The sequence below is a fragment of the Triticum urartu genome, chromosome 1A (genome assembly GCF_056163025.1).
Source record: "Triticum urartu cultivar PI428250 chromosome 1A, HENAU_Tu73, whole genome shotgun sequence".
In the NCBI taxonomy this organism is placed as follows: domain Eukaryota; kingdom Viridiplantae; phylum Streptophyta; class Magnoliopsida; order Poales; family Poaceae; genus Triticum; species Triticum urartu.
This window is the reverse complement of record NC_141873.1, coordinates 112,829,907-112,841,338: the sequence shown is the minus strand read 5'-3', so window position 1 is coordinate 112,841,338 and position 11,432 is coordinate 112,829,907. Positions and strand designations below refer to the sequence as shown.

General features: G+C 48.0%; 1 protein-coding gene across 2 annotated transcripts; it reads right to left on the bottom strand.

The window, feature by feature from the left end:
- Positions 1-9,240: 9,240 nt before the first annotated feature.
- On the bottom strand, positions 9,241-10,973 carry LOC147990291 (uncharacterized). Of its 2 annotated transcripts, none has more exons than XM_087526481.1 (3): positions 10,589-10,973; positions 10,246-10,472; positions 9,241-10,092 (listed from the first exon to the last, which is right to left on the bottom strand). In XM_087526481.1, exons 1-3 carry the CDS (start codon positions 10,854-10,856, stop codon positions 9,496-9,498), a joined length of 1,092 nt encoding a protein of 363 aa, XP_087382607.1. In that variant the 5' UTR covers positions 10,857-10,973; the 3' UTR covers positions 9,241-9,495. The 2 variants fall into 2 exon arrangements, with proteins under 2 accessions (XP_087382607.1, XP_087382591.1); XM_087526465.1 differs by having other exon boundaries at positions 10,562-10,972.
- Between the last annotated feature and the right edge of the window lie 459 nt (positions 10,974-11,432).

The window sequence follows — 11,432 nt, the reverse complement described above, 5'->3', positions numbered from 1 at the left end:
CCCTAGCTGCAGCTCAGATCTAGCTAGAAGGAACAGAGAGAAAGGGGGATTGAACTCCTAGAGGCCATGGCTGCAGCTTGAGGACGAGGGGGACGGTGGTGGAAGATGAACGCCGGCCAGTGAAGGAGCTCCGACGCCGTGGACAACCGGCCGATGAAGATGCGCCGCTTACCTGCTCGTCGGTGCCGATGCACGTCAGCGGGAAAGCGCGAACGGAGGAAGAATGGTGGCGGGAGTTGGGGCGGTGAGGGAGGGGCTAAATAGGGGGTGGAGCGGCGGGAGGTGAGCTGAAATCCTCCCGCCGATTTTTCGGCGACGCGGGCGAGCTCGCGCCATCTCCCCTGCTCGCATGAGGGAAGAAGCGCGTCGCCCTCCCCTGCCTCGCCCTGGCCAGGCTCGCGAGCTACTGCCGATTCGTGTGTTGCCCCTGGGCCAGGCCTGGACGTGCTTTAAGCTTCGTGCGATGCGGGCCGCACAATGAATGCAGGAAACCAAACGGGCCAAATTCTTCCCGCCCGGGCCAGGCTGGGCCTCATGCGGGCAACCAAACACATCCCCAGTAGTCGGATCGGGCCTTGATCCGGACGATTGGCTGCCAGTGCCGACCCAAAGAAGAAGTGGTGGGGGAGAAAGTTTCAATTTTAGGAAGGACGAATTGTTGTGTGATGTTTGGTTGGCCACCGGCGTTGATCCGTTTCAAGGCACGGAGCAAAGATGCCCAACCGTTTGGTCCAATGTTCATACTTGGTTCCATGAGCACTAGAACTCCGATGCCTACCACACAGAAGCGATCTGAGATCGTACGCCAAAGCGCTCACCTATCGATGGTACACCACCCAAGAGCTGTGAGCAAGTATTGCAGCCATCTCAATATACTCATAAACCGGTGGTCAAGTAGTGCTGACGGTGTCCTGGACTAGGGGGTACTCACCACATCGTCTCCCGATCAGTTGGATTGGGTCGAGGACCCCCATGGCCGGTTACTCATAGGCCAGTTCGGACAGCCGAAGACATATACGAGGAAGATTCCAGAAGACTTGGTGATCAAGACAAGGACTCCTCTTCACCGACATATTCGACTAGGACTCTTGTTATCATAGGCCTCTGGTATGTTATATAAGCCGAGGCCAGGCTAGTCGATAGATTATGACATTATTCATCATACCCTTAGGTTTTAGACCACAACATATGATCTCGAGGTAGATCAACTCTATACTCGATACTCCAACAATATAAACAAGAGCAGGACGTAGGGTTTTACCTCCATCAAGAGGGTCCGAACCTGGGTAAACATCGTGTCCCCTGTCTCCTGTTACCCATCGGTCCATGATACACAGCTTGGGACCCCCTACCCGAGATCTGCCGATTTTGACACCGACAATGGTGCTTTCATTGAGAGTTCCGCTGTGTGATCGGTAAAGGTTCGATGGCTCGCCTGCAGATCAATTGCGACTTCGGCATCTTCGTCACCAGCTTGACTGGTCACCTTGGTTCGACCAAGAACTACGCCCCGTGTTCGGATCACCATGTTCGGACAAGGGCCTTCATCAAACATCAACTCCGATCTCTATTAAGATCATGGAGGGATCATCCATGGAGCTCGGGGGCTCAACGTCAACATTGCCCTCGAGCGACCGTGCTGTTTTTCTGGACAGCGAACTCGTATCTGCCGCCACCGCCTCCTCGAGTATCGCTTTGACAATTGCTTCGGCAAGATTGTGCTGAATTAAGTCTAAAACAATCATGCAAAATTTCATCGAGTTCCGATGAAGGAATCTCTGGCAATCTATGATATACCGAAGCCGTTTCGAATCTGGACGGGAATCTGGACAAGTTTGGAGCGTGGCGTCCAGCATCTAGCTCGGACGTCCTTTGGAAGATCCAACCGTTGGCCAGCTGCGGAATTCCTATGTCTAGCATCCCTCAAAATTTCAGCTCGATCCGACCGTTCAAACTCCGGGAAATCTCCGATGATCGCAACGATTTTCGAATCTGTTTTTTGCGCGAATACGGATCCGACCAGAATTCATGTTTTTTTATGAACGTGATATTGGACAACCTTTTTTAAGGATTTTTCTTCTATGGTATTGTGTGTTGTTTTTAAACACGTACCCATAAAATTTTAAGCCTCCTTCGAGGTAATCTTCACCATCACGCTGGTGTCAAACCAGTCCGGCAGTATTGCTCCACGGCTGCCGACCTGCGCTAGACACGTCGCCGTTTTATTGAGCCAAGCTTAGCTCCTTCGATCATCATCTCGGCAAGCCGAACAAGAGTTCGGCATCGCGAAGGATAAATCATCATCAACGTCGCTGCCCCACGGACTACACGGAGCGGGCACACCGGCATTGCCACGCGGTAGCTGCATCAAGCTAGCGTCGATCGCGTCACAAGTCTTGACCTGCGTCGGCGTCACCATGCTGGCTCTTCTTCAAATCATCATCAAACACGCCGACCTGTTTCGACACATCGGCTGACAGGTAGACTCCGACATCTTTTTGACGAGCCGCTCCAACACCTCGGCTAGACCGGGGGCTTCATCATCTCTTCGTCAACCTACTCCGGTGACTTTGGCGTCACCAGCCGACCAAGTTCGTCACGATTAGCTGGACCGAGGGCTTTGTCTCGGCAAGCCAACCTTTGCCAGCATCGCTATGCCGGCGTTTTAACACCCATCAGGCAATGGGTGTGCGGATCGAGTCCCAATGTTGGGAGTCATCTTTCTTCGGATTGCTACAATAAATAAACCAGGTGCTATTTATCCCAGTAATTTTTGTTTGTTTGGGTCTATTCTCCCCAAAGAATTATTACTCCGGTTTGTTCCATCATCTCTACACAGGCCCTGTCAAATGGCGGCCGCATTATCGACGGTCACGCGGTGGTACGGTCAGTTTCTGTATATAGTCCGGCAAACGCCGAATCCGGAACTCGGACCGACATGTGAATTCAGGCTTTTGCCACGCCTTCATCGCGTCACGCCGACGCTCTGCATCAATATTGACTTTGGTGCCAGACCACATCTCTTTAAATAAATTATTTTTGTGAAAAGCAATTATGCAAGGATTTTATATATATTTATATTATTCTTTTTGGACCGCACTATTTTATGCGTGTAGGTGATTGACTTCGACTGCGTTACGCGGTCGCTTCGGCAAGCCAACGTTGCTGTCTCAAATTGGCATGAATCGGCTTGCGTGATCATCTTGTTTGTCGTGTTGCCATACCGACGTGTTCGGTTGCCTCGGGACTTCGGCATCGCCGAGAGAGGTCTACCTCACCGAGTGTTCGGCGCACAGGCCATACTTTTTTTATTACTAACTTTGCATAAATTATTTATTATGCAACAATTTTTTTCATCATTATTACCATTATCTCTAGTTTGCACTATTTTTTGTGCACAGGTAAATGAATCGAGTTGGGTAGTGCTGTCTCCTCGGCTGGACGGGAGGTTTCATCAACACTTCATTAACCCGCACCGGGGGCTTCGGCATCACTCTACCAGCCCGCTTTGGCCATGTTATGCCACCACTTTGGAGTGCCGAGCTCTTCGCTCCGCCACCTTGGGACTGGCTTGGGGGATGGAACCTTGTCCTACATCAAGCTTGGACCGCGTCATCAATGCCGAACACATTAACAAGCTAAGTCGCTTTCATGCTCAAAACTTTCGGCTTTAAATTTTTTTCCCGGTTCGACCAAGCGTCATACTTCCTTGTCAAAACTTTGTCTGTGACGCACAAATTTAAATACCCAGTTTACTTGGGGGCTTCCTTCGTGAAGCCTTTCCTCTTGCATATGATTATACGTGTACGGCTTCGTTCCTTGTTCGTGTATTATGCCACAATATGCACCATATTGACTTAAGCGATTTGGAAGCTAGGTTGCCTCGCTCCTGTGTTTACCCCTACGTTCCTGATTGTTCGGCTAGGGAGTAAAGGGAGCACCTCTGCGATTGTCACGATCGAGTCATCCGAGCCGGACCTCAGACTGGTTGAAGCTGAAAGCTAGCGCTCTTATTGTTTTCAATTATGGTCGGCACACAACGGAACTCATGGGTACAAAAAATCTATTGCACAAGTTAGTAACAATGAGCACCGAAGAAAGGTATCGGTGAGGGTACTATTTTCTTCGAAGATGCTTCTTACACTTCATTAGTAATATAGCATAAGTTCTCTGAGCGTGCTTTGTCTGTTACAGCCTTATGGCCTGATTGCCTGGTTATCGGAAACACCGTCAATATTTTCGACAGGTGGAGTACATAACACTTTTCGGTCCTTGACCGAAGAGGGAGAAGTCGACGGCCGGTTAGGACGCGTTTAAAGTTCGGGTGAACAAAGATATGATATTAGTACTTCGGTACATAGAATCATTTTACATAAAATTCTTTTGCCCAAGTCACTTGGGGGCTCTTAAATTTATATGAGCAGTTTTATAATAAGTGTTCTTCTTCTTAGTCGTTGCAAAGTTTTTTTATTATTATTTATCACTCCTTTTTTCGACACGAGTGTGTGGTCACTAGCCGGGGAGCCTAATTTCTCTCTCAAAGCCTCTAGAGTTTAGTTTGCTAAACTGGCCTAATGAGAAGTACTCCGCCTTCGGGATATGAGGTTGAAGCCGTAGGCTGACCCGCTTGAAGTCTTGAGGTTGAAGCCGTAGGCTGACCCGCCTTCGGGATGTGCCATGTTAAAGTACGACAGAAGCACCTTTTTTCTCTAAAGTCCAATTTTTAGATTGGCACCGAACACTTGATCTTGTTCGGACGTCAGGTTTTCACTGACGTTTTTTTGGTTTTCCAAGCCTATGGCACTTTTAAACTATTTGTGTGTTTCCAGCATTAGTCTCGTAGTGCAACGCCGAACACCTTTAAAGATTCGGCAAAAACATTCTCGAATATTGCTATATATGCATCGGTTTCGAATTGTGTCTTCGGTCAATAGTTGGGTTGCCCGGCTCCTGCGCTTGCCTCCTACATTCCGCTTTCGGCTAGGTGTGCAAAGGGAGAACCACTGCGAGTGCTTCCAGTTCACATGGTTAAGCACCTCAGTGGAGAAAGCCGAAAACTGACTGTCACAATAAGCGTAAACCGGTCAGCGATCCGATGACTATGTTAAATGACGGGCCATTCATAACATTGGCCGAAGTGTTTACGGCTTGACCTCGACTATCGCCGAACACTACCGTGGGCTAGTAACTGGCCTCCCAAACTAAATCCTCAATATTTTGCTCTTACATTAGAGCTGAGGTTTCATGATCATGCTTAGCATGACAACCCAAAGAAAGGAACCGATAACGGGACTATTTTCTTTGGAAGACATTTCTTATGTTAAACAGTAATATAACATATCTCTCTGCGTACCTTTGTTTATAAAACCGTTTGGCCAGATTGCCTTGTTTGTCGTAAATCTTTGCCCTCATAAAGGCTTTATAAAGTAGGACAAACACTCCTCGGCTACTGGCCGAGGAGGTGGAAGCCGATGGTCGGTCAACAAAGTTTTATACAATGCGGATCCGAGCATTAATGATGTAAAGTACTTGGATACATAGAATCATTACACATAATTTGTGATTTTACTCTGGATATTGATCCTTAATTCGGCCACCCGTGCCCGCATTAAGGCTCGGGGGCTACTGGGCTTTGGGATTATCATTTACTAATATTAAAGGGGCACATCGATCCCCTGATCTGGTGTTGCCACCCGACCAGTGTCTCGGGGGCTACTGCATTGGCAATCCAGTGCAGAAAATTTAAGTGCAATATAGTTTTCGAGGAGATTATGATCCTTAGGTTGGTCGGCCGCACCCAACCTGAGTCTCGAGGACTCTGCACACCGCTTTTTGTGTCCCAAAGTATTCTGCCGAGCTAAGAGTTGATCCTCAGACCGATTTTTGTAAATCAATCTGAGCCTCATCGGCTACTGGGATCAGCGGTCTCATGTCATCCTTCAGGTGCATCTCGGGTTTTAGACCGATAAACACCTTGAGGGCTACTGGCTATATATCTCGGCAGAGAATAAATTGCACCAATCAAAAATATTGACAAAAAATCGGCCCATAGTCGGGGTGGTGCACCACCTCGGAAGCAGTCCGGCATGAAGCTCGGGCGCCAGTGGCTGGCTCCATAGAGGGCATTTCCGGCATTAAGCTCGGCTAAACTCTTTCAACTTGTTTGAACCAAGGTGATCTATGACACCTCGGATATAGTCCGGCGTTGGAGCTTGGACATAGTCCGACGTTGGAGCTTGGACATAGTCCGGCGTTGGAGCTCGGATACATTCCGGCGTTGGAGCTCGGAAGTGGTCCAGTGTTGGTGCTCGTCTACAAAAGATACCTCGAATATAGTCCGGCGTTGGAGCTCGGACGCAAGAGGACACTGCCGCCCGGGAACAACTTCAAACCCGATGTGTGGCATAAAAATAACAAGGCATTGATAAAGGCCGAAGACTTAAGGGCTCCTCGGATACCCGACGTGTGAGATCTTCAGATTTAGCTCGGCAATCCTCAAGATAGAAGAAGTGAAGATTTGTTGAACCGGTTTTCAAGACCGACGACCGAAGACGAAGAATAGTTCGGAAGAACCGAGGAGCGTCCCCAACTTGAAGACCGGTTCAGGGGGCTACTGATGGTGTCTTGGACCAGGGGGTACTCACCGCATCGTCTCCCGATCAGTTGGATTGGGACGAGGACCCCCATGGCCGGTTACTCATGGGCCAGTTCGGACAGCCGAAGACATATATAAGGAAGATTCCACAAGGCTTGGTGATCAAGACAAGGACTCCTCTCCACCGACGTATTCGACTAGGACTCTTGTTATCCTAGGCCTCTAGTATGTTATATAAGCCAAGGCCAGGCAAGTCGATAGAGTATGACATTATTCATCATACCCTTAGGTTTTAGACCACAACATATGATCTCGAGGTAGATCAACTCTGTACTTGATACTCCATCAATATAAACAAGAGCATGACGTAGGGTTTTACCTCCCTCAAGAGGGCCCGAACCTGGGTAAACATCGTGTCCCCTGTCTCCTGTTACCCATCGGTCCATGATACATAGCTTGGGATCCCCTACCCGAGATCTGCCGGTTTTGACACCGACAAGTGCGCAAATTTCCGAGCAAGTAAATTGTTCCATGTGTTGGTCATTTGGCCGGATATGCAACTTGTTGACCATGTCCTATTTTGCAGCCCTTCCATGCGGTCACATTGCGCTTGAAGGTGGAAAGAAACTTCATCCTCATGCATTGTTGGTTAAAGTTGAATGGGCAACCAAAGTGATTCCTATCCATTGCCCATACCATCAAGACTACTGCCGGCATCAACAATGAAGATGAAGATGGTGATCCAACCAATCGAACAAAAGGAGAGCCGGGCAAGAAGGTCAAAAGGGGGATCCGAAGGAGAAAGTATGAGAAGGAGAAGTGAGAAGGGACGGCGACCAAGATGATAGAGAAGTTCAAGGCCATCATGGTGAAGGAGGCATGTGTCAATCACTATGACATCAAGGAGGAAAAGAAAGCAGAGAGGTTTGACATCTTCATGGTGGCGACAGAGAAGAAGATTAACCTCGGAAAAGAAGAAGACCGAGCTCGATGTGAAGAAAACCAAGCTTGAAGAGAGAAGGGTTTAGGGTTGAGCTTGCGACTGTTTTGAAGAAAACCAAAATGTTGACCATGAAGATGGACGATTTAGATCCTGATGATGCGGCGAAGATCGTGCTAAGCCTTCTATGCAAGGATGTTGAAGCACTTGACGGCAGAGATGCAAGAGGCGGGCGCAGCGGAGTTGCAAAATTCAAAGTGAAGGAGGCACGGACAACCAGTCTCGGAATATCCGTTGTTTATTAATTGTGAAGATTGCATACATATGCACTTTGATTTCCTCGTCAAATTGCTATTATGATCAACATTTGCACTTCAAATGTATCCGGATGAGGCCGGACATTTTGGGACTTGCACTTTAAATGTATCCGGACGATTTGCACTTTGAATGTATCCGGATGATTTTGGATTTGCACTTCAAATATATCCGGATGAGGCGGAACGATTTGCACTTTGAATGTATCCGGACGATTTTGGATTTGCACTTCAAATATATTCAGATGAGGCCGGACGTTTTGGGCATGCGGTTGAAGGCCGACTCTTGTATCCGTGCCCGCAGATTGATAATGAGTCCATGTGAAGGGGGGTTCGTCTCCTCTACAGTTATGTTGCTACTTCACCCGTACAGTTACTTGTTCAATCTAATCGGAGGGCTTCCCTTTCTCTACATCCTTCTCATCACACCGACGTCTTCTTCCTGAGGAAGCGGGCGTTTCTTGCTGTCCGCCGGCGTTCACCGAACACTGATGAACTCGAAGAACTCAGCCTCAATTGTGCATGCGGATCTCTACGATGCTAGTATATGCTTTGGACTTGGCCGTTCGGGATTTGATAATTTGCGCAGCTAGCCGCTGCACCGAGCGACGAGAGCTTAATGAGGTATCTGCTGCACGCCATCGATATGGAACACGCACGCCCCGAGCCGCAACCGCAGGGTGAAGCGACCAAAGCAGCGCCGACCACGATAGAAGAGGACCAAACAGCAGCAGGGCTGAAGCAACGTCCACCTCGTGTCGGCGGTTTGGGACGATGACGATGAGGGACAATAGCTGCAGATGAGCATGCCAGCGTAGCCGCCCTAAGGGCCTGACTCCGATGCCATGGTCTGCTTCTTCAGCGCCTCGGCGGCGCGGACATGAGTATGACCTTCTCGTGGAGCTCGTGCCGGAGCCTGGCTGGCGGGATTATCACGGCCGTGCCATCGTCTTTATAAGGAGTCATAAGCAGCACTGTAATTTGGATGTTAGGTGTTCATTTGCGTCGTGGCTGGGGTGGACGAAGGCCAGCGTCACGGCCTACGGGAGGGCAGTCGCGCGCCGGTGAGCGGGTTGAGGAGGTGGAGGCGGCGGAAGGAGGAAGGCGTCGCTGTGACAGACATGGGGTGGAAGACACGCTGTGACAGAGAGATACTTGGAGAAATGAGAGCCCTTTGATTGAAATGAAGGGCAGATTGTACAAGTAACTGCACGGGTACAGTAATAACATAACTGTAGAGGAGCCGAACCCACATGTGAAGATAATTGTACTAGTGTGATAAATGTGACAGTGACCACTGGAGGTAAAATGCTATTGATAGTACTAGGAAGATCTTTGAATGCTTCAGTTTTGATTGCCGTTGATTTTTAAGTGGATTTTGACACAATTCTGCATAAAGACTTGTGACTGGTGTGCGCTCCCAGGGTGTTTAACATGTTCACTTAAGCATCAAACAGAAAAACATTCCACAAGTCAACTATGGTAGGATTCACCAAACAGGACTACACAACGAGATAATTAAAACAATATCTTTGTCGAGTATCATCATTAGTTCATACATGCAAATTACCACCACAAGCATATTTAACGGGATAAGTGAGCAACAACCATGGCACTACTGCAGCATAGCTCACAAAAGCATAGCATCACCCAAATGGGCCGCAGTCGAAAAGAGACCAGGCAACCGTGACTTTCATCTTACAGGATCCAACGTTGAGGATACCATGGCTTCTACTGGCCTTCCTTGGTGTAAAAACTTTGACATAAGCCAAAGTCTCATCTTCACACTGAGCCTCAGCGGAGACTCTTAGCTCACCAGCAAGCTCGACAGAAGCAACACGGCGCGAAAGCTGAACCTTGCCATCAGCGGCAACAGGCAATCCGTCGCCTCCGAAATCGAGCAACGCGACTTTCATGTGATCTATCCTGGCGGTACTGGCAGTAAATAAACTTCGAGAACTCTCTGTCCATAATCCACTGATAACCCTCACGCTGATCGTGGCCTCCATAGAGTCGATGATGAAGCCAAGTGTCAACTTGAGTGTGGTGAGCTTGCTAGTCTCAAGCTTCTCAACCAAGCGTGAGCGAGTGGGTCTGGAATAGCAATTGTAGGGAATAGATACACAGCTTAAATATTCATCCTCGGATTCACTAGCGCCCTTCACTTTCAGCTTAACCTCAAAGTCCGCACGATCCGACACCACAACAGCACGTGTAGGGCCTGTGAGTTCTAGATAGGGACTCTGCACGAAACAATTAAGTAAATGGGCAACAATGTACAGTTGATGGGGGTATAAAAACAAGCACATTATATACTTATAAATCACATAATAGCAAACAGAAGTTAACTAATTATGTTAACTAATCATTAGAATTTGCCAAGTGAGAGTCCAAACCTCCTCACTGATGGTCTGACAATTGTCCCGTTCACGACTGAAGATAATGTTGTGATTGTGATCCAGCGAGTCGCGTGCGGCAACCATACCAAACACACCTAGCGGCCACTCTAATTTTTGCTGCTCTATTCCCATGACTTCGATTGAAAACATCTGAAGAGTATCATCCTCCCAGGCGAAGTTGGGAGGCGCGGGCTTATCCGTGTAACGCATGGCTGGGATAGCAGCTGCACGCATAAATACGAGGGGTTTTGATAAGCATGTGCATCAATGGCGGTTTTCGTCGTTGCCAAGCGAATTCGGCGGAAGGGCTTACTGAAATCATCGAAGGAGCCGAACATACCGGCATATAGACGGTTCCAGTCACGACGACACCTATCTTCATCAGACTCACACGAGTCTTCGTCATCAGACGATGACGAGTCTTCATAAGAATCCGGTTCCTTCTCCTTCAGCTTATCATAGTACCATTGGATCATCTCGATCGCCTGCTTCTCCGCAATCTCCTGGATCCGGTCGGCCTTATCCTTGTTCAGTACCTCCATCGCCTGACGAATCTCACAAGGTAGGGTTTCCATCCCCTCCCGAAAATCACAGGGGAGGGTCTCCATCGTCGTCGTCGTTCACCGCTCTGCTACCGCGAGAAAAACTTCCTCTCGATTGGTGTCGAATTTTTTTTAGGGGAGATTGGTGTCGGATGATACCGGTTGGCTAGCATAAAAAGCCACAAGAGAGAGGACAGACTTGGTCAGATGTGTTGGGCTTCCCGGCCCATACACAGGGAGAAGCTAAGGCCGCTAAAGCCCGGCCCATCTCGCGGGAGACCACAGCCTCTTTTTTCTGTTTTTCACGTTTTTTTTGTTTTCATGTTTTACTTTTGTTTATACTTCCAAATATTCTAAATATAATATTAAAAACACTCTACATTAAACAATTAAACAATGTTAATCTAGCATTTGTAAAACGTTAAATGTGTATAGAAAAAAACGCTTCTCATGTATAAAGAATGTATAGGAAAAATTCAGTGTGTCTCACAAAAGTAGACCATGTATTTATAAGTGTTATTCAAGCATTTGAAAAATGTTAATCATCTATTTAGAAAAATTTAAATGTGTATAAAAAATGCCCCCGGTGTATACCAAAAATGTCGAATGCGTATTAAACATTGATAATAAAAAACATAAATT